The sequence below is a fragment of the Peromyscus maniculatus genome, chromosome 19 (genome assembly GCF_049852395.1).
Source record: "Peromyscus maniculatus bairdii isolate BWxNUB_F1_BW_parent chromosome 19, HU_Pman_BW_mat_3.1, whole genome shotgun sequence".
NCBI lineage: Eukaryota > Metazoa > Chordata > Mammalia > Rodentia > Cricetidae > Peromyscus > Peromyscus maniculatus.
In genome coordinates this window covers 1,390,902-1,413,888 of record NC_134870.1, presented here as the reverse complement: position 1 = coordinate 1,413,888, position 22,987 = coordinate 1,390,902, and the positions used below count along the sequence as shown (strand labels likewise).

The window sequence follows — 22,987 nt, the reverse complement described above, 5'->3', positions numbered from 1 at the left end:
AAGACAGCGACTGCTTTTATTACTTCAGATGCATTAAATTAACCCAAGGTTCCAGAATGGAAGGCCCAGGGGACAGCTCTGTCCTCGGATGGCCAGTTGCCACTACTGAAGTCTGTTTATTAGTAAACACAGGACAATCTTTCTTCAGCTGCCTGCAGTGAGCCTCTGCCTCCAGCTCTGCTTCTCTCCTGTAGCCAGCAGGCAGGGACCACTATTAGCAGTTCACAGCAGTGATCTGGAGGAAGAGCTGTGGGATGCTCTCCAGAGCATGGAGCGATGGAACAATGCTTCAGTCACTGGAGTATTTTCTGGATTGTTATCTCCTCCTAAGCACAGGCCAACATAGTATGTCTTCCATAGGACTCTTGTCACAGACTCAGTGAAGCCAAAATCTAACGTGTCAATTTCCCTAAACACCACTTTAACAGATGGAGATCCAGTCTTAATTCCAGTGATTTAATGTAAGTTTGTCATGTTTAACATGTAGCATTATTTTTTTTTCTTTTTTCTTTTTTCTTTTTTTTTTTTTTTTTTTTTTTTTGGTTTTTTCGAGACAGGGTTTCTCTGTGTAGCTTTGCGCCTTTCCTGGAGCTCACTTGGTAGCCCAGGCTGGCCTCGAACTCACAAAGATCCGCCTGCCTCTGCCTCCCGAGTGCTGGGATTAAAGGCGTGCGCCACCACGCCCGGCTTTTTTTTTTCTTTTTTCAAGACAGGGTTTCTCTGTGTAGTTTTGGTGCCTGTCCTGGATCTCGCTCTGTAGACCAGGCTGGCCTCAAATTCAGAGATCTGCCTGGCTCTGCCTCTGCAGTGCTGGGACTAAAGGCGTGTGCCACCACCACCCTGCGTAGCATTATTCTTAGGGGAAAAATTGTCATTTACACAGAGAAAGTAGTGTTCAGATAAGAATAATATCCAGCGCTGGGCAGTGGTGGCACATGCCTTTAATCCAGCATTCAAGAAGCAGAGGCAGGTGAATCTCTGTGAGTTTGAAGCCAACCTGGTCTACAGAGTGAGTTCCAGGACAACCGGAGCTACTCAGAGAAACCCTGTCTCTAAATAAATAAATAAATAAATAAATAAATAAATAAATAAATAAATAAATAAAATCAACAAATATGTTAAATATTAAATGCTAAAATTTAGGACATATTCTAAAATTTTTAATTTCAGAAAATAGAACTTGGGGGAGGTAAGTGATTAACCTGTAATTACTCAAAATAAGCTCTGTCATCCAAAACTAAGCTGCATAGTAACCCTCAAAGCTGTCGTTTCTATACTTTTAAAAATTACTTTCTATTCCAGCAACAAATTTAGTCGCTAACTGCAACAAATTTATCTTTAAAAGATTTTTTTTATTATTTTTTAATTATGTGGGGGTTGGGTGGGTATGTGCATGTGAGTACTGTACATGTGAGTACTGGTGCCTGTGGAGACCAGAGCAGGCATTAAAGGCAGAACTGGCATTAAAGGCAGTTGTGAGCTGCCTAACGTGGGTGTAGGAACCGCACTTGGGTCCTCTACAAGGTCAGCAACTGATATTAACTGCTGAACCATCTCCCCCAGCCCCACAGGTATATCCTGAGATATTCGTCAGAACTATAATGAAAGTTCAGTCTATGAGCGATCAGACTGTCTGTCATTCATCCTTGGATCAATAGGGTCAAATCTCTAATGACTGTTTACCTACTTTTTTTCAGGAATGAGACTCCTGATATTTAACCAAAGCTAACCACATTCAAGAACAACTTCTACATAATATACCAAGGAATATTGTGTCTTTCCTTTCAAGAGACATGTGAATAGAGACCTTACTCTGAATGTTCCACTAAAGTTGAGGGAAAGGTGGCAGAGCTGCCTGTGGCTATGCTGGGAAGGAGGGAGAACAGAGCAGGTAAAAGCTCCACTTAAAAGCAATTAAGAGCATGACTGTTTAGTTTATCCACAGACAGCCTCTGTCTTCAGGAAATCTGAGCGAGGGAAGTTGTAAGCTGAACTGTATTGGTCAGAAAGGCCTACGAATGACGGCCCTGAGGGAACTCAACCGTTTGCACACGCTCACTGTCAAGGCCTGTGTGGACACCCCACTCCAGTCTACTGCAAATGCAGCAGTCTCACAGTGAGCGGTGTCAAGAGCATAAAAAGAACTTTATTTCCAGGTGAAGGAGAGAGTACAAGAGAAAACTGTCAAAATTTCAAGAATTTGGGGGGGGGGGCGGCTGGAGAGATGGCCCCATGGGTAAGAGTGCCTGCTGTACAAACCTGGTGACATGAGTGTGATCCTCACAATCATGAAAAAGTGGACAGTGAGCACTGACTCACAAGATTGTTCTCTGACAAGTGCCCCTGCCGCCATATGCACTAGTAAAATACACATTTTATGTGTATGAACATGTGGTCTGCATATGTATGTATACCATGTGTGTGCCTGGTGCCTCTGGAGGTTAGAAGATTGGGTCTCCTGGAAATGGAGTTACTGATGGTTGTGAGCCATCTTGTGGGTGCTGGAATTGAACTGGGGCCCTCTGCAAGAGCAAGTGCTGCTCCTCTCCAGCCCTAAAATCACTAAAATAAAAAACTTAAAGGAACTACACAAAGAAAAAGAGAAATAAAAAACTTTTTTTTAAATCTCAAGAGTTTGTAAACTGGTTAACATTGGTGTTAAATATTTACCAGCATACCACATGCCTTTAATTCCAGCATTTGGGAAGCAGAGGCAGGTGGACTCTCCTCCCTCTCCATCTCCCTCTCTCCCCTCCCCCCAATACAATTACATTTTACCAACCAAACAGAACCATAGCAAGCATTCCTTCCTTACTCCCACACTCACTCACTGTGGTGACTGTCGGCTCTGTCAACAAACTGATACCGGGGCCTTCAGTCAAGTCCCTTTGCATAAGATCATCCCAGATGGGATTGTTAGTACACACCCATGCCTACTCCATGCCTCGCTCCCCAGTATCCAACCACTTCCTACCTACTGGTAACTTTGCATGTGGCCTTGGGGGTGGGGGCGGGGCTAGAGCATGTTTATAGGCCCTGGCTCCATCTATGCAGCTGTGGGGAAACGCTCAGTCTTGCCAGGTAAGGCTCTCCTGGTGCAGCTGGTTGGGGAAGGAGAGCCCACACCCCTGTGAGTAACCCTTCACCTATGCTCTGTAAGACAGCCCAAGAAGCTCATTGAGTCTCCGGAGAACTCTGGTGGAGCCCAGTTTGTCTGTCATTGGATGTTAGGGGAAAGGTAAATGTGGCTTTTCTCTCCCCCTGGGCAGGAATTGTGCAACACCAATGTCATTGTCAAAGATGATGTTGTTGGAGCAGAAGGACTCAGATTAGCATTGACTTCTGTAGGGAAGTGTTCAAGCACAGCTTTAAAATATTTCACAGAGACTCTTAAGCTGACTCCTGACAAACTGATACTTCTATGGATCAAACGTGTAAGCCGGGCCAGCGTCTCACGAGCAGCAACCTTGCTCCTCAGCTTCCAGAGTGCTGCAATTACAGGAGTGTGCTGCCACTTCCATTTTGAGATAGGCAACTTTCTATAGTTTTTATTTCTTTTCTTGGTGTCGGACTGGAACCCAGGGCTTGTGCATGTCTGGCAAATGCTCTACCACTGAGCTCACATCCATCACCTAGAAAGTACAACTTAACATTTTTGCTTTGGAGACGGTCTGCTGTGCCTTTTCAATGCTGCTGCGTCAGCTCCCTGCCACTGCACAAGGTATTCAGCTTTAATTCTACCAAAATACATGAATTGTGGCGAATGCTGATTACCCACAGGCTCTGCAAGTAATCCGCTTGCTAAAATTTGTAACCCCAAAATGAATACTTACAGTCAGTCACAAGAGTGTGCAGAGAGAAGTCTGTCACCTGACTTGCACCTTCCTAGCTGAGGCTTACGAAGTGCTAGTTCTGTGTAATGTCCTTTACATGCTCTACTTAGACACTTGTTTTGCACTTTGGTTGGCAACCCAATGGCCAAGAGGTACAAGTAGTTCTGCCCTGTGTGCCTTTCAGATAAAAAAGAAGTTTTGTGTAGGTATTAGTACAGTGGTCAAGGTGTTTTGTTTGCTGACCATGTTACTTTTTTTTTTTTTTTTTTGAGATAGGGTTTCTCTGTGTAGCCCTGGCTATCCTGGATCTTGCTCTATAGACCAGGCTGGCCTCGAGCTCAGAGAGATCTACCTGCCTCTGCCTCCCAAGTGCTGGGATCAAAGGCGTGTGCCACACCTGGCTACATTTTTCAATATTAAGCCATAATTGAAATACTTGAAAGGTTCTATGAAATCTGATTTTCTGATATTTCTCTTAGGCCTTGAATCCACACTTGTAACAAATCTTTTAAAAGGTAGATTCCGGGTTGGGGAGATGGCTCAGTAGATAAACCATTTACCATTTGTGAGGACAGGAGTTTGGATCCCCAGGACCCAAGTAAAGTTTGGGTAGGTGTGATGACCTGCATGTAACTGCCTGCATGTAACTCTAGAACTCTGAAGCAGGCTAGCTTGACTAGAGGAACTGGTGAGCTCTGGGTTAGGCTAGTTCTAAGAGGTCCTTCCTGTCCCAGTGAGCAGGGTGGAGACTGAAGCAGATGCCAGCATCAGCTTCCCACATCCACACACACATACACGTGTGCTGTGAAGATTTGCCACTAGGATTGATTTAATAAAAAGCTGAATGGCTAATAGCTAGGCAGAATTTTTGGGGCAGAGAGGATGCTGGTAAGAAGGGCAGTCATGAGAGTCAAGGGATGCAGAGAGAAGCAAGATGAACATGCCGAGTTAAAAGAAAGTACTGCCATGTGGTAGAGGGTAGATAAGAAATATGGGTTAGTTTAAGTTGTAAGAGCTAGCTAGTAACAATCCTAAGCTATTGGCTGAGCATTTATAATGAATAATAAGTCTCTTTGTGGTTATTTGGGAGCAGGCTGGCAGGACAGAGCTGACTGGCAGTCCCAACGAAAAACTCCCATATGTGCACACACTCACGAGACACAAATTTTAGTTAAAAAAAAATCTTAAATAGATGTGTGCAAAATGAAGAAAAACTAAGATCCTACATGCTTATTTTGGGGGTAGGGCAAGACAATGAGTTAAAAATTCAATCCAGCCGGGCAGTGGTGGCATACACCTTTATTTAATTCCAGCACTTGGGAAGCAGAGGCAGTGGGCTCTCACTGAGTTCGAGGCCAGCCTGATCTACAGAGCAAGTCCCAGGACAGTCTCCAAATCAACACAGAGAAACCATGTCTCAAAAAAACAAAAACCAAAACCAAAAAAAAAAAAAAAAAAAAACGAATCCATTTTTTAATTATGTTGCAGAATTTAAGCCAGTTTAAAAATTTTCCTCACACATTTAAAACATTTTTATAGTTAGTGGCGGTGGCACATGCCTTTAAGCCCATCACTTGAGAGGCAGAGGCAGGTGGAGCTCTGAGTTCAAGTCCAGCCTGGTCTACAAATCGAGTTCCAGGAAAGCTAGGGCTACACAGAGAAACCTTGTCTCCAAAAATAAATAAATAATAACAAAATGATAGCCTATAGTGGAATAAGCTCACCAAGTACCCATCGTGGCTTGTCCTATTAAACTGTCTTTAGCATATTGCAAATATTCCAAACACAAAAACTTTTGTTGCTGTTTATGTTTTTCAAAATAGGGTTTCTCGGTGTAGCTCTGGATGTCCTGGAACTCACTCTGTAACTCTGTAAACCAGGATGGCCTCGAACTAGAAATCTACCTGCCTCTGTCTCCCAAGTGCTGGGATTGAAGGTGTGTGCCACCACCTCCCAGCTGACACTAAAACTTTCAAAACAAAACAGTTTAAAAATTATCTTGACTTAAAATCCCACCTCGCTGCTATTTTGTGAGACAGTGAACCCAGCATTTTGCTCACTCCAGGCAAGTGCTTTACCTCTTACATCTCCACCTTCCCCTGGTGTCTTAATTTAGAAAAATGACAGTTGGGTATGCTTACACATTTCTGTAACCCACTATGCAGGTTAGAGGCAACTGGAGTAAAACAAAAAGAAAACAAAAGATGGGGGGAAATATACATAGGGGTGATGGGTGATATCGCTCTGTATGCTGTGAATGTGTTGCTCTGACTGATAAATAAAACACTGACTGGCCAGTAGCCAGGCAGAAAGTATAGGCAGGACAAGCGGAGAGAATCCTGGGAAGTGGAAGGCTGAGTCAGGAGACATCAGCCTGCCACCCAGGGAGCAGCATGAAATGGCACACAAGTAAAGCCACAGATGACATGGCAATATATAGATGAACAGAAATGGGCTGAGTCTAAGTGTAAGAGCTAGTCAGTAGTAAGCCTGAGCTAATGGCCGAGCAGTTTTAATTAATATTAAGCCTCTGTGTGTTCATTTGGGTCTGAGGGACTGAGGGGCTGCAGAACCGTGGGAGCCGGTTGGGACCAGGAAAACTTCAGCTACATGGGGTTTTTGTTTTTATGTTGCTAGCTGAATTTTAATACACATTTGACCTTTGGACTGGTTCCTAGAATCCTTTGCAGATATCAAGACCTGTGGATATTTACATCTCTCATGTACTTTTTGTGCTTAGTACTGACTCCTTATGTATATTAATCACTTGATTTATCACCGAGCTACATAGTCTACTCATCATGTGCAATACAATGCATATTTCAATATATGAGACTAGCTTGGCTTTGAACTTGCTATAGCAGATGACCTTGAACTCCTATCTCTGCCTCTTGAGTACTGAGAACACAGACCTGTGCCACCACAAAACACATTTTTTAAAAATGTATGTGTGGTTGCTAAAAGCAGAAGAGTATCAGATCCCTTAGAGCTGAAGTTACAGACAGCTGCAAATCACCCAATGAGGGTGCTAGATGCTGAATTTGGGTCCTCTGGAAGAGTACCAAGTGTCCTTACCTGTTCAGTAATCCCCCTAGACTAGAGACCTACAGTTGAATTCCCTAGTGTGGAATCCAGGGGGGGGGGGGGGGGGTTACATGACAGCACACAATTTACTATTAAAAAGATATTCACACTCGATGGTACATGCCTAAAATGCTAGCTTCAGGAAATTGAGACAGAAGGATTAGTTTGAGGTCAATCTGGACTATGAAATCCTGTCTCAAAGACCAGAAGCTGGAGAAGGGCTCAGTTCCCAGTACCCATATGCACAACTAACTCCAGTTTCAGATGTAACAATCTTTTCTGACCTCCAACACCAAGCACAAATGTGCTACACATTCATACATTTCAACAAAACACTCATACACATAAATATAAAACAAGAGTATCTACATAAAGTATTAATCATTGATCTCACACATTTTCCTTTTTATTCAATCAGTTTTGATAAAGCCATCTGATCATGGATCAGATGTATAATTTTATCCCCCTATAAACAAAATAAGCATGTCAATTGTGGAGTAAGTACTTGAATTTACCCAGTTAGCTAAAATATTGCTAAGACCATTTTTGGATGGGCATCAAATTGATAGTAAGGGCTGGGATTACCTGACCTGTCTCTTACACAATCTTCAGCTTCAGCCTTGAAATTTGTATACCACTTTCACAATAGGTCCTTTTTCATGTTTCATGTGACTGATGCCAGGAACTGAATATACTCTGTTGCGTACATAAGAGACACTGAAACTTTGATTTGATAATCAACAGAAAACTCCATCCCCACACTTAACGTTTATTAAAAATTGACAAACAAACAAAACCTGTACAAAAACTATCCCCCAATTCCTTATCACTTTGAAACAGTAATCTCGAAAGACATTATCGCCTAGGACCCCCTCTTCCTCTGCCGCGACCACGTCCTCTTCCTCTACCTCGGCCTCGACCTCTTCCTGCAACTGGGGAAAAAGTAAAACAAAGCAGGTGAAATTCTCTTTAATAGTCAAAGTACCCAGACTTACCCTGCCCCCTTTCCTACCCACACCTCTTAAATTAGCAGCTACAGTAAGATATCTTTAACTCAGCTTCTCTCGAACATGACCACTACCACCATCAAGTAAAACCAAGAAGGGCCAGCAGGGGGACAATTTACACACTGTGCTAGATTTCTGCTTAATGAATCGAAGCCAAGCAAGTTATTTCAAAATAAAGAAACTCTAAGTACATTATACCAAATAACAATCTAATAACACCAGAGCCTGAAAACTTGTTTGGCTCAACCATAACTTAGTACTTTAACCCACAGCCATAAACTTAACATCATGAGGACAAAAAAAAGCAAAGACAGAGAAGAAACCACAGTGCACCTGCTTGGCGTACTCAGAATTAGATGTTTATTTCTCCCCTGGTGGTCAGAATCACACTCAGGGCCTCATACAGGAAGGTCAGCCAAGCGTTCTATGACTGAGCCATAACCCCACACCCCTGGGAAGTCATCCATTCATTCATTTTAGGATATGGTCTCTGTGATGGTTTGAAAGAAAATGGCCCCCAAAAGGAGTGGCATTAATAAGACCGACGGCTTTGCAGGAGTAGGCATGTCTTTTTTGGAGGAAGTGTGTCACTGTGGAAACAGGCTCTGAGGTCTCATAGATGATCAAGCCACACCCAATGTCTCATACCACTTCCTGTTGCCTACAAGTCAAGATGTAGGACACTCAGCTACTACTCCAGCACCACATCTGTCTGCCTACCACGTCACACCATGATAAAAATGGACTAAACCTCTGAAAATGTAAGCAAACCCAATTGAATGCTTTTCCTTGTAAGAATTGCTGTGGTTGGGGCTGGAAAGAGGGTTCAGAGGTTGAGAGCACTGGCTACTCTTCCAGGTCTTGAGTTCAATTCCCAGCAACCACATAGTGACTCACAACCATAATGAGATCTGGTGCCCTCTTCTGGTGCGCAGGCAGAACACTGTATACATAATAAATACGTTTAAAAAAAAAAAAAAGAGTTGCTGTGGTCACGGTGTTTCTTCACAGCAATGGAAACCCTAAGACAGTCTCTTCTAGCACTGGTTGTCTTGAACCTCACTTTGAAGACCAGGCTGTCCTCAAACCTCTCAAGTGCTGGGATTATAGGTGTGCATTTAGTAAAGGAAGAATAGCTTCTAAAGAAATTAGGATCTTTAGATACAAAGAGTGAGATGATACAAGGCAGGAGGCTGAAAACAAACAAAAATTAAAGTTGGCATTCCTTATGGACATCAGTTAGAGTGACAGTCTGCCTCCTCAGCTTGTAAAGCTTGTCACTGCTTCCTTGACAAGCAGGTAGGAAAAAGAAGGAATCAAAAGACACCGACACAGAAAGGCTTGAGATTTAGAAAAACAGCAGCCTAAGGTGAGGACTTACAAGGACAGATTAAATCAGTGCTTTTTAAGCTATGCATTAATTTTTTTTATGAACAAAAAAGAAAGAAACTCAAGAGCATTTGTATTGTTATAACTAATTCTAGTAGTATACAACACATTTCTGGGTGGAAAGCAAAAAAAAAAAAAAAAAACTCAACATCAATATATTAAACATCTATAAAATAATTGGCCCTTTTCTCCTACTCTTTTGTTTGTTTGGTTTTTTGTTTTGTTTTCTGAGACCAAGTTTCTCTATATAACAGCCCTGGCTGTCCTGGAACTTGCTCTGTGTACCAGGCTGGCCTCAACTAAGAGATCCAACTGCCTATACCTCCTGAGTGCTGGAATTAAAGCTCCTGCCCTACCCTTACATTACTGGCTGACAACCATGTCTCCCAAAGCAGATGCTGTGGTTCCAATATGGAAAGTTCTCTACAGACTCACATGTACCAGTTGGTCTCCAGTTGGTACAACTGTTTGCCAGATCACCTTCTGCTTCCTGCCTGTGCACACAGTGTGACAGGACAAGAGTCTGCTCCTGGAGTTCTGCTTTTCCAGGGTAATGGAAAGAAAGTAACCCCTTGAACTACCAGCTAGAACAGTGGTTCTCAACCTTCCTGATGATGTGACCCTTTAATACAGTTCCTCATGTTGTGGTGACCCCCAACCATAAAACTATTTCATTGCTACTTCATAACTGTAATTTTGCTACTGTTATGAAAATGAGTACCCGTGTTTTCAGATGATCTCAGGTGGCCCCTGTAAAAGGGTCACTCAACAACCGCCCCCCCCCCCCCCCACACACACACACAGGGGTTCTGACCTACATGTTGATAGCTACCAAGCTAGACTAAAGCTTTCTTTCCTTAAGCTGCTTTTTGTCAGGTATTTTCTCATAGGAACAAGGAAAGTAGCTCAATACAGTAGGAAACAGAAATCTTTCCATGAGAAAAACAGCTCTAAGATGACTTCCAGATCCTGAAACTTTGAATCTACTTAGTGAAGAGGCCAACTTACTTTGGAATCCTGTAGAAGCTGGGACTGGTGGAACCAGACTAAAAGACCAGTTACTTAGGGAGGCTGAGCAGGGGGGGTTACAAGTTCAAAGCTAGACTGGACTAATACCAAGACCTATTCAAAATGAAGTAAAATGGGATACAGTGAGATGGCTCAGCAGGAACAGGTGCTTGCTGCAAAGCCTGCTAACTGAAGTTCAATCCCCAGAGCCTATGTGATGGGAGGCGAACCATCTCCTGCAAGCTGTCCTCACTTCCACACACATCACGTACAGATGTGCCCAAACTCTCGGGCACGTGTGCGCACACAAGTACATAAATAACTGAACATAAAAATAAAAAAGCAGGGCCGGGCGGTGGTGGCGCACGCCTTTAATCCCAGCACTCGGGAGGCAGAGACAGGCGGATCTCTGTGAGTTCGAGGCCAGCCTGGGCTACCAAGTGAGTCCCAGGAAAGGCGCAAAGCTACGCAGAGAAACCCTGTCTCAAAAAACCAAAAAAAAAAAAAATAAATAAAAAATAAAAAAATAAAAAAGCAAAATGATGACAATGTAGTTAAGTAGTAGAGTGCTTATCTGTTAGGTATAAAATCCTAGGTTTAATCTTCCAGTATTGGTTCTCAATAAATTAAAATTACTTGTTTTATTATCACATGTGTATATGTCATTCAAGATGTGTATGTGTACACTTGAGAACATGCCACACTGTACATGTGGAAGCCAGAGTAAAACTTTTGGGATTTGTTTCTCTTTCCACTGTAGGTTTGGAGATTAAACTCAGGTCATCAGGCTTGCATGTCAAGTAATTTTCCTCTCTGAGCCATCTCAAGTGTCTTTAAAAATAAATATTTATGGGTGGTGGCAGCACACACTTTTAATCTCAGCACTCCGGAGGCAGAGGCAGGCAGACCTCTGTGAGTTCAAGGCCAGTCTATTCTACACAGCGAGTTCCAACACAGCCGGGGCTACACAGAGAAACCCTGTCTCCACACTCCCCTGCGCTATGTGTGCCCCCAAAGGAGAACAATTAATGGCCTATCAATAATAAAAACTATGAGTGTAGTTGTTTGAAAGAAAATGGCTTCCAAAGGGAGTGGCACTAATAGGAGGTGTGGCCCTGTAAGAGTAGGTATGGTCTTGTTGGAGGAAGTGTGCTACTTTGGAGGCAGGCTTTGAGGTATCATTTATCCTCAAACCATACCCAGTAAAATAGTTCACTTCATGCTGCCTTCTGATCAAGATGTAGCCAGCACCTGACTGCTTGCATACCACCATGTCCCACCATGATGATAATGAACTAAACCTCTGAAAATGTAAGACACCCCAATCAAATTTGTTTCCTTATAAGAGCTGTGGTCATGGTGTCCCTTCACAGCAGTAGAAACCCTAAGACACATAGCAACAGAATAACAGGATCTTATGAAAACTCAAAGAAGGCTTGAGAATAAATATGTGCCAATAAAGAACAAGGTCAAGGTTATTTCCCAGAAGCTAGAACAAAAAGGCACAGAGATGAGAAAAGAATCAGCTAAAAGGCCCAGTTATCATGAATCCTGAGAAGAACAAAAAGGAAATCACCAAATTTAACGTTTTCTTAGCTGTATGGGCAAGAAAATTCACAATGAATTTTCACAAAGTATCTAAAACAAGAGGAATGGGAAACTGTGCAGCCTCCAAATCCAGAATCCACTGAGGAAAAGACAGAAGAGAAGCATGGCATGGCTCTTCTCTACAGCAAACCCAGGAGCTCCAAGTATCACACACACTCATGAGTATAGACGGTCCAAGCAAGAAAACAGCCTTGTTGTTCACAAATGTACTGGAACAGTAAATGAAGATTTAAATACACCATACATAAAACACCACCACACTTACCAGCTTCCCTTTTCTTAGACTTCACCTTAGGTTCCACATCCACAAGTAATGTGTCCAGAGGTAAGCTGTCTGGTAGAATAAAGTACCGAATGTTATTTCCTCGAATGCTCAAGGTTTCCAACTGTACAGGTTCTCTGTTCTTCAGGGTCATTTTCACAGCTTTAAGATGTGTATTCATGCTGACATCTACACCTGAAGGGAGGGAAAACAGAGCAATCACCAGCATGATAAAGAAGGCAAGTTATCTTGCCACAGATGAAATCATACTCAAGGCTTGGAGAGATGGCTCAGGTTAAGAGTACTGACTGCTCTTCCAGAGAACCTGGGTTCAATTCCCAGCACCAACATGGCAGCTCACAACTGTCTGTAACTCCAAGATCTGACACCCTCACACAGAAGGTAAAACATGCAGGCAAAACACTAATGCACATAAAATAAATTAAAAAGCAAAAAACAGAATCAAGAAACTTAAAAAAGAAAGAGAAAGGAAGAAAGAAGGGAGGGAGGGAGGAAGGAAGAAGGCAAGAAGGCAGGAAGGCAGGCCAGCCAGGTGGTGGTAGTGCACACCTTTAATCCCAGGATCTCTGTGAGTTCGAGGCCAGCCTGTTCTACAGAGCTAGTTCCAGAACAGGGTCCAAAGCTACACAAAGAAACCCTGTCTTGAAATTTAAAAAAAAAAAAAAGCACTGGCTGTTATTCCAGAAGTCCTGAGTTCAATTCCCAGCAACCACATGGTTGCTCACAACCATCTATCATGAGATGTGATACCCTCCTTTGGCATGCACACATTCACGCAGACAGAACACATAAGAAATAAATACATCTTTAAAAAAGAGTATTATCTGGAATGTTAAAGTGCAAGTTTCTGAGACAGCTTAATACATACACAATGGGGTGGGGGCAATATAAACCAGTAATTTTTCCTTCATAAAAACTTTTCCTAGCCACAATACCACTGTACAGAGCTAAGTGCATGTGCAGAATTGAAGGGAATTGGATGCACTGGTGGTGTGGTTAAGTCACACCTGCAATCTCAGCATTCAGGAGGGAGGCAGAGGAGTGCTAGGAGTTCAAGGAGAGTGTGGATTACAGAGAAAGAACCTATGGGTAGACAAAGGAAATGAATGTAACAAGCTGTGAGGGAGCCATGAATACTGTGTATACCTTACGTCCACTACTTTCAGAACCGAATACTTATGCCAGGATTGGATAGTGTTTATGGCACAATCCTCCCAGTGTCACCATCATTTCCTTACCAACATTCTATCAAGCTGTTTTCGCTCTTCTTTTTAAAGACCTATGGTACCTTTTCCTATCACTAGGAACTCCCCCCACCTTCCTGAGACAAAGTCTATCTATGCACCCCAGGATGAGCTCAGACTTGTGATCCTCCTGTCCAAGTCGCCCTAGTGCTTTGTCTACAGGCAAACAACACCACACCCAGCTTAACATGTCTATTTATTTACTTAAAAAAAAAAAAACATGTATTTTAGCCGGGTGGCAGTGGCGCACACTTGTAATCCCAACCCCCCGGGAGGCAGAGTCAGGCAGATCTCTGTGAGTTCGAGGCCAGCCTGGTCTACAGAGCCAGGTCCAGGATAGGCACCAAAACAAGTTCCAGAACAGCCAGAGCTGTTACACTGAGAAACCTTGACTCAGAAAACCAAAACAAGCAGGGGGTGGAGGATGGGGGTCACAGGCCTTTACTCCCAGCACTCAGGAGGCAGAGGCAGATGAATCTCTGAGTTCAAGGTCAGCCTGGTCTACAGATTGAGTTCCAGGATAGCCAGGGCTACAGAGAAAATCTGTCTCGAAAAATAACAAAAAAGAAAAAACAAAACAACAAATCCTTTCCCCCTCCATGTCCTCCGTCTCCTAGAGACACTGATTTATGTAGGAAAGGTGGAACAGAGAGACTTAATCTCTTATATTCTAAGAACTACACATTAAGTCACACTAATCAAGACTCTCACTACCTCCATGGCAGATAGCACAATGCGATGACTGAGCACATGATCATATATGTGTGTATGTTCATGTAAGATACAGAAGTCTCAATAGTGATTGTCCACTAGAGGGAATGAGATCTTCATTAAATTTTGTTCTCTTAGTTTACTGAAACTTTCCTCCTAGGACATCCATTTACTAAGCACCTATTATGTATTTGGTGAAATTTGTGTTATGTTTTTTGTATTCCAGCTTTCATTGTTAGATTTTGACTTAAAAGAAATAAAGCAAGAATGCCATTCTGTGGGTTGGGACCAGCTGGTAGAATATTTTCTTAGCATATATGAAGCCCTGGTTTCAACCACCACTACCAAATAAAAGGGGTGTGGTAGTGTACACTTGTAATCCCAGCACTCAGGAGCTGGAGGCAGGAAAACCAGAAGGCCATCCTCAGCCATACACAGTGAGTTTGAGACCAGTTCTGCAATACATAAGACCTTGTATCTAAAAATGGGAGGGGGGGAGGGAGAGAAAAAAAAAAATCACACACCAAAAAAACACTACCACAACAAAACCCACCCTAGCTCTTCCACAATGCCCAACAGTGTTCTACAGGGACCAGACAAGATCACTACTCAGGACACTTTACCCAGGGCAGCAACTCTATTTCCTGAGATATGGTGTCAGACCATACAAAACTTAATAGGTAAGTTTATTCACAACTGCTACTATAAAGTTCTAGAACAGCCATAAAACGACATCCCATTGTGTCTCCTTGTTTACTAAAACACTGGACCTACATGAGAATAGGAACACATACTAAGGTACTATTTTCTCTTGATAATCACTTCTTCATCTTTTTTCAAGTCTTTTAGAATACCTACTATTAGCAAAGAAATTGTTCCAAAACTCAGAGGGCTGGCAAAAAATAAAGACTGACTGGGCAGCAGTGGCACGTGCACCTTTAATCCCAGCACTTGGGAGGCAGAGCCAGGCAGATCTCTCTAAGTTCAAGGCCAGCCTGGTCTACAGAGCGAGATCCAGGACAGACACCAAAACTACACAGAGAAACCCTGGAACCTGGAAGAGGGATAGGTGGCAGTAAGAAAGCAGCAGGGGAACAGGAGAGGTTGATGAAGGAAGATAAAAATACAGTAGTGTGTGTATGAAAATACCGTTATGATATCAATCATACATACATAATGAACAGACTAATAAAAATTACAGTCAAATGTGAAAAATAAAAATAAAAGTGTAAAGTCTCAAATGTATTTTGGAAGAAGCAACATTCTATGCAGAGGAACACACAAGCAAAAGTATACATACAAGCTATAAAAACAAGAGCACCTGGCAATTTGGTTTGGTTGTAGCACAAGAATATGAGGCTTAACTAAGGCCCATTCAGTAATTCAGACAAAAAGAATGAGGACATTCAACAAAACAATGCTCACTAAACAACCAAAAAACTGTCCAGCAGGTGAACATGGGGAGAAAAGCGAACATTATAGAAACAGTGCGGCCTCCTCACCTGTGATTGTTCCATGGACTTGTGTTCCATTCTTCAATTCAATGGTTACAGTTTCATGACTCAATTTCATCAAAAATCTATAAAACAAAAAGTCCTGAATTTTTACCTGTAACATTTAAAAGTCTTTTTGTGAAACTGGTAGGGTAAAATTGCTAGAGTTCAATATCTTCAAAATGTTCCTACAATTCCTATGGGGTCTGGACATTTGACCCAGCAGTTAAGAACACCTGTTACTCTTGCAGAGGACCCAGTTTGAGTCGCAGAACCCACATGAAAGCTCACAACCATCTGTATCTCAAGTCCTAGGGGATCTGGAAAGCTGTGGTGAGCACACATGCAGATAAAACACTCATACACATAAAATCTTAACAATTTGTATTAATAATGTACAGTGTGTTTAACTTTTCCTGAACTAAACTCTCAAACTTATAAAGGAACAAAGTAATAAACTGTCATCTGGCATCTGTCTACTATAGGTGTGCCCACCTTTTTGGCCTCTTTGGACCACACTGGATGAAGAAATATCTTAGGCAACATATTCTAGGAGGTGTCCAACCTACAGTCCATGGACTTTAAGAGTATTCAAATGTTTATTTGACACAATAATGTCATCTACAATGCTTGAGTTTGTGATTTTGTTTTGGGCCACATTCATAACTGTCCTGAGCTTTGGACTAGAAAATACTGGAAACCATTACAAATGAAGACAATCAAGATCCTGGAGTAGTATCAAGTGGGTGGGACACTTTTAATTCCAGCACTTGGGAGGCAAAGGCAGATGAGTCTCTATGAACTGGAGGCCATCCTGGTCTACATAGCAAGTGAGACACTGTTTCAACAAACAACAAAAAGACCCTGGACTAATTTTAAGCCACAAGAAGAAAGTAAGAATCATTATCAGTAGCATAAGTATACTAGAAATAAAGAACCTCTCTTTACTCTTCCTGCATTCTTTTTTTTTTTTTTTTTTTTTTTTAAGATTTTATTTATTTATTATGTATACAGAAGAGGGCGCCAGATCTCATTACAGATGGTTGTGAGCCACCATGTGGGTGCTGGGAATTGAACTCAGGACCGCTGTAAGAGCAGTCAGTGCTCTTAACCTCTGAGCCATCTCTCCAGCCCTCTTCCTGCATTCTTAATGAAAAGGGATATTCTTCTAACCTGTAAGCACATATGTAAGATCCAACTTCAAATAAAGCAGGCCATTCTTCAAGTGTCTAAGTGTCTGTAACACTTAAGAGCTTACATAGCAGTTTACACTGGAGATGATTCCTTAAAAATAAATATTCCAGGCTGGAGAGATGGCTCAGAGGTTAAGAGCACTGACTGCTCTTCCGGAGGTCCTGAGTTCAATTCCCAGCAACCACATGGTGGCTCACAACCATCTGTAATGAGATCTGGTGCCCTCTTCTGGCCTGCAGACATACATACATGCAGGCAGAACATTGCATGCATAATAAATAAATAAATCTTTAAAAAAAAAAATAAATAAATATTCCAAGAGCTAGATATGTCCAAGTCCACTATATGGAGATGCCAAGTATCCCACTGAATGTTTTCAACTTTTTGATATTACAAACTCATTTATGCAAGCACTCGCCAATACCAACAATCTTCCAATTTTCTATCTATGCAAAAGAATGAGTGTTGGGGGGGCATAGCAAGATGACTCAGAGGGTAAACACATTCTGCCGCCAGGCGGTGGTGGTGCACACCTTTAATCCCAGCACTCTGGAGGCAGAGCCAGGCGGATGGATCTCTGTGAGTTCGAGGCCAGCCTGGTCTACAAAGCGAGTTCCAGGAAAGGCACAAAGCTATACAGAGAAACCCTGTCTCAAAAAACAAACAAACCAAAAAAACCAAAACAAAAAACAAAAAACAAACACATTCTGCCAAGACTGAGGATCCAAGTTTGATCCCTAAAACCAAAATGGAGAGAATCAACTCCCCCTAGGGTCCTTTGACCTTTGTACACATAGTGATGCCAACCCTCTCCCCCCCAACACACACAAATAAATAATTGTAACCTTTTTTTTTCCTAAACAGGTTTTCTCTGTGTAGCCTTGGGTGTCCTGGAACTCTCAGAGATCTGCCTGCCTTTGCCTCCCAAGTGCTAGGATTAAAGAAAGGTGTGTGTCACCACCACTGATAATAATTGTAATCTTAAAAATAAAAAATTGAAAAAATTGAACCAAGCATGGTGGCACCCTTTAATACCATCAGGGAGGCAGAGGTTCTGTGAGTTCAAGGCCAGCCTGGTCTACACAACAAGCGCCAAGCCAGTCAAGACTATATTTGGAGACCCTGCCTCAAAAACAATCATCACCAACAACAAAATTAATTAAAATACTAAGTAGGGCTGACAGGATGGCTCAGCAGGCAAAAGCACTTGCTGTCTGTTCAGGCTGAAGACCTGAGTTTTAATCCCTGGGACCCTGGTGGGAGGCAAAACAAACTCCCCAAAATTGTCTTATAACGTACATGTGCACCTGTTGTGTGCATGAACACGCACTAATAATGTATTTCCTAATGAGCAAAGCTAGGAAAGATGCATGCTTGTAATCCTAGCACTTGAGGAGTGGGGGCAGAAGGAACAGGAATTCAGCCTGGCCAAATGAGACTCTTAAAAAAAAAGGGGGGGGGGTAGAGAGATGGCTCTACAGTTGGTCAATTGGTCAAGAGCATTGGCTGCTTATTCCAGAAGACCCACATGCCAGCTCAAAACTATCTGTAACTACCCTAGCTCCAGGGAACCCAATGCTTTCTTCTGGCCTCCACAGACATCAGACAAACATGTGGTGTATATACATAAAATAAGTCTTTACAATAATGATAATAAAACAGAAAGGAGGAGGAAGAAGAGACAGTGGCAATTTGCCTGTGGTATGGTATCTTTCGTGAATATAAAAAATCCGTATTTCTTAAGAATTGCTTATGCATCATTACGCACTCTCCATCAGTTTGAGTTTTTCTTTTTTATCAGTCCATCACTCATTTGACTACAAACTCCAAGTGCAGGCCACCACACCTGGCTTTTTCTTTTCCTTAAAAAATGTTATTTAAGCTGGGTGGTGGCAACGTATGCCTTTAGTCCCAGCACTTGGGAGGCGGAGGCAGGTGGATCTCTGTGAGTTTTAGAGGCCAGAATGGTCTACAAAGAGTTCCAGGACAGCCAAGGCTACAGAGAGAAAACCTGTTTTTTATTTTCTGAGTATGAGTGTTTTGCCTGTTTGATGTGCATGTGTGACATGTGTCCCGGGTGCCCACAGATGCCAAAAGAGGTCATCAGATTCCCTGGCACTGCAGTTAGACAGCTGTGGGTCCTAGGAATTGAACCTAGATCCTCTGGAAGAGCAACCAGTGCCCTTAACCTGAGTCATCTCTCCAGTCCCCTGGCTTTTTTCTATCCATTTTATTCTGTTACGACCCTTTTGGAGCTCAGGCTTTAAGTTGAGCTTTCCCACACCAGGACTGCAAAAACATTCTCTTCTTTTACTTTTACATATTTAGAAACGTAATGTAACCTACCAGGAATTCTTCTCTTTCTTGTCTTTTCTAAGGAACAAATCTGCCTTTATAATTCTCCCGTTGGACGGCAGTCTGTCCTTCATTTCATCTACTCTTCTTCTGCCCTAATTTTTTTTTTATCATGATATACTGCAAAGGAAGAAAACTGAAGGGGTGACAAACTATTAAAATGTTGCCATTTCTCCCTTTCTTGCCCTTCAGTATTTACACTTTCACCTTGTCATCTGAAAGTAAGGTGCTGGCATTAGTAAGGAACCTTAATACCACAACTGCACACTATAACTGAACAGCACACCGAGCAGACACTTCATGTTTAGACTTTAATCTCGTCTATCATTCACTTCACAATTACATGCAGTAAAGTAACTCTTAGCCAAATGGTCACAGAATGACAATTCTACAATATCATCTAACAACACTTCATATTCAAATTTTCTAGTCTATCTTCTTTTACTACAATAGCCTTTGTAAACAACTGCAGCGTCCACTACATTAAACTGCACAAGTAATATTACCTAGCCCATTCTCCCTGCCATTCTACTATGAAGGCAAGCAGCAGGCCTTTCTACAGGTAATACTGGGTTATAAAGAACACTGAGTACAGGCTCAATGTTTCAGCAACTAACGGAAACCCAACCTTAAAAAAATTATTTTGTCAAGCATGGGAGCAAAGATCTTTAATCCCAGCACTCAAGAAACAAACTGTTTCAGAAAGAAGGGGGTGTGGGAAAACAGGGTCCTTTTGTGGAGATGGTATTCTGCTAAAGAATTCCCTTAAGATATCTAGGCACAGGGCTGGAGAGATGGCTCAGAGGTTAAGAGCGCTGGCTGCTCTTCCAGAGGTCCTGAGATCAATTCCCAGCACCCACATGGTGGCTCACAGCCATCTATAATGAGATCTGGTGCCCTCTTCTGGCGTGCAAGGTTACATGGAAGCAAAATGTTGTATACACAATAAATAAATCTTAAAAAAAATAAAAAAGATATACAGGCACAGACCTTGTAATCTCAGTTACTTAGGAGACTGAGGCAGAATGATTGCAAATCTGAAGTCAACCTTGGGTATGGAGTGACTTCTAGTACAACTTGGTGACATCCTGCCTCAATTTTCCAGTGAATCCTTCATTTTGTGAATTATCTTGCTTTTATTATTATTGTTGTTGTTTTGAGACAGGGTTCCTCTGTGTAGTCCTGGCTGTCCTAGAACTTGATTTGTAGATGAGGCTGGCCTCAAATTTAGAGATCCCCCTGCCTCTGCCTCTGGAATGCTGAGATTCACAGTGTGCACCACCACACCTGGCTTTGAATTCTAATTCTCTCCCTCTCTCCCTTTCTCCCTCCCTCCCTCCTTCTCTCCAAGACAGGGTTTCTCTGTGTAGCCTTGGCTGTACTGGAACTAGTTCCATAGACCAGGCTGGCCTTGAACTCAGAGATCTGCCTGCCTCTGCCTCCTGAGTGCTGGGGTTAAAGGTGTGCACCACCACAGCCAGGCTTGAATTCTTTTTAATACAAGTGGGACATCAAAACAGTCAGGTACATGGGAGTCCATTAGTATCTAAATTCTCACCGGAAAACCAGAGAGAAATGGACAGTGAGAGGTATCTTCATTTGTAAAAATAGGAAAATTGGCAATTTATTAGATGACAGACCAATGAAGAGAAAAGTAGCCAGGAGCGCTCACTTCCTGGGTTTGGGCAAGGTGGTAACAGGATAAAGAGCCATCACAGTCCCATTAATTGATGCACAAATAAGAAGGCCCACTGAAAATGCAAACTAGTCAAACAATCATTTTCACGAGGCAAAATATATTCTCTAAGAAAAAATTGTGCACTACAAAAAACAGGACTCAGGACAAGCCATTAAAAAAAAAAAAGCACATCAGCAGGAGGTGGAGGCATGCCTTTAATCCTAGCACTTGGGAGAGGCAGGTGGATCTCGATGAGCTCGAGGCCAGCCTGGTCTACACAGCAAGTTCCAGGACAGCTGAGGCTACCCAGAGAAACCCTGTCTCAAAGCGGCGGTGTGTGTGTGTGTGTGTGTGTGTGTGTGTGTGTGTGTGTGTGTGTGTGTGTGTGTGTGTGTGTGTGTATCACATCAGTAACGAGTGAGCACTTGCCTAGGATGATGGCCGAAGGTCTAGGTAAACTCCCAGTACCATCACCCAAAAGCAGATTTATTGTAACTGAATCTTTAAATGAGAAAAGCGTAAGTTACTGCAAATACACTATAGTTCACATTAGCCAGCATGGAAACAGCAACAGTATACTTTATCCCAGTGCTTGGAAGGAAGAGGCAGGCAGATCTCTGTGAGTTCGAGGCCATCCTGGCTTACAAAGCGAGTTCCAGGACAGCCAGAGATGTTACACAAAGAAACCCACCACCAAAAAAAAGAAAAAGAAACTTCGTGAATTGTGTACAACTACTCCAAGAGGTGCCCAATGGCAGTCTAGTCAACTAAAACAGTTCTTGACTCAACAAGAAACTCAATATTTCTAATAACTAGCTTAGGCATTATACCCTGCTGCAGGCTCGGCCTCAAATCTATTTATTTTGGAAGTAATCATATCAGCAAAGAAGGCTCCACTAACCGACACAATCAGTGCAATCGGGAGAAATTAACTTGTTAACTTCTGCTTCATCCCGGGACATTGTCTTTCGTGAACCGAAAGCCTACATTAAGGAGTTACATAGTTCAGATAACCAGTCAAAAGTAAAGGAGAACCTAATCTAAAACGTCCAGCAAATCGGCGTCGTTATCTGCAGATAAAACCATGCTAGTTTTGAGTTCTCGTAGGTGCAAGTAGCCCGACTCGCAAGGAAAACCGGCCACTGTTCCGTTTAAGCCGCGGGATTCGAGGTGGGCAGAGGCAGTTCGGCCCCTCCATTCCGGGAAGCCACGCGGGGCCGGGGCGCGGCGTCCGCCAGCCCGAGCTCCGGCGGGAACGAGCAGGGCGCGGCGGGCCGGGGCGCCGGAGGCCGTTAGCAGGCCGCGCGCACGCGGCTTTCCCGCCTCCCGCGGGCACAGAGGCCCGGCTTCCCGAGCCCGCCCGAAGCCTGTCCCCGCCGCCTTCGCCGCGCCTAGGGACCCCCTCACCTCACGAGCTTCATCCTAGCGGCTCGGCCTCCTTCTGGTCCGACTGGACACGGAATTCAGGACCCCAAGACTCACAGAGGAGGCGTATGAATGGCCGGAAGAGCGCGCGGAGGCCTGCGGATGCGCGGCGAAAACGCGGAAGCCGCGCTGTCTTCCGGCCGCCGGGAGGACGGCAGCGGCCCCTAGCGACGGGAGGAGTCCTTTGCGCCTTCTGAGCGCGTGAGGCTGGCGGCAGACATCTGCAGGATTCACTTGGAAGGAAGAGAAGTTCTGAGAGAAGCTCTCCAAGACTTAAGTTTGATCCTTGGGACCCACGTGTTGGAAGCAGAGAACTCAGTCCCTCAAGTTGTCCCTAGTTGGTTTGACAACTAAGCTGAGCCAATCAGATCTTTGGACAGATGGTTTTCCTTTGGGGACATGAATTGTAATAACCCCAGAGCTACTGAGCAGCTTCTTAAAATCAGGAAAACCATTCTCAGGACAGAGTTTTAAATAAACCCTTAATTATATAGTAAGTACTTTGACAATTTTTCTTAAAAAATTGTATGTGGATATTTCAGTTGAAGTTAAATAAAACAATTCAACTCCTTATTTGTAATAACCACACTGTAACTACTCAGCATCTATATGTCTCTGATTACAGTGCAGATAATTTCCACTATCACAAGAAGTTTGGATAATACTAGTTTATTA

The 22,987-nt window shown here is 43.0% G+C and overlaps 1 protein-coding gene across 4 annotated transcripts; it reads right to left on the bottom strand.

The window, feature by feature from the left end:
• Positions 1–7,641: 7,641 nt before the first annotated feature.
• Snrpd1 (small nuclear ribonucleoprotein D1 polypeptide) lies at positions 7,642–22,449 on the bottom strand. Of its 4 annotated transcripts, none has more exons than XM_015987716.3 (5): positions 22,295–22,416; positions 19,201–19,329; positions 15,670–15,746; positions 12,195–12,386; positions 7,642–7,849 (listed from the first exon to the last, which is right to left on the bottom strand). In XM_015987716.3, the coding sequence occupies exons 3-5, from the start codon at positions 15,737–15,739 to the stop codon at positions 7,773–7,775; spliced, it is 339 nt and encodes a 112-aa protein (XP_015843202.1). In that variant the 5' UTR covers positions 15,740–15,746; positions 19,201–19,329; positions 22,295–22,416; the 3' UTR covers positions 7,642–7,772. The 4 variants fall into 4 exon arrangements, with proteins under 4 accessions (XP_015843202.1, XP_076410831.1, XP_006994255.1 ...); XM_076554716.1 differs by lacking the exon at positions 22,295–22,416 and adding an exon at positions 21,789–22,034; XM_006994193.4 differs by lacking the exon at positions 19,201–19,329 and having other exon boundaries at positions 22,295–22,449.
• Positions 22,450–22,987: the final 538 nt, after the last annotated feature.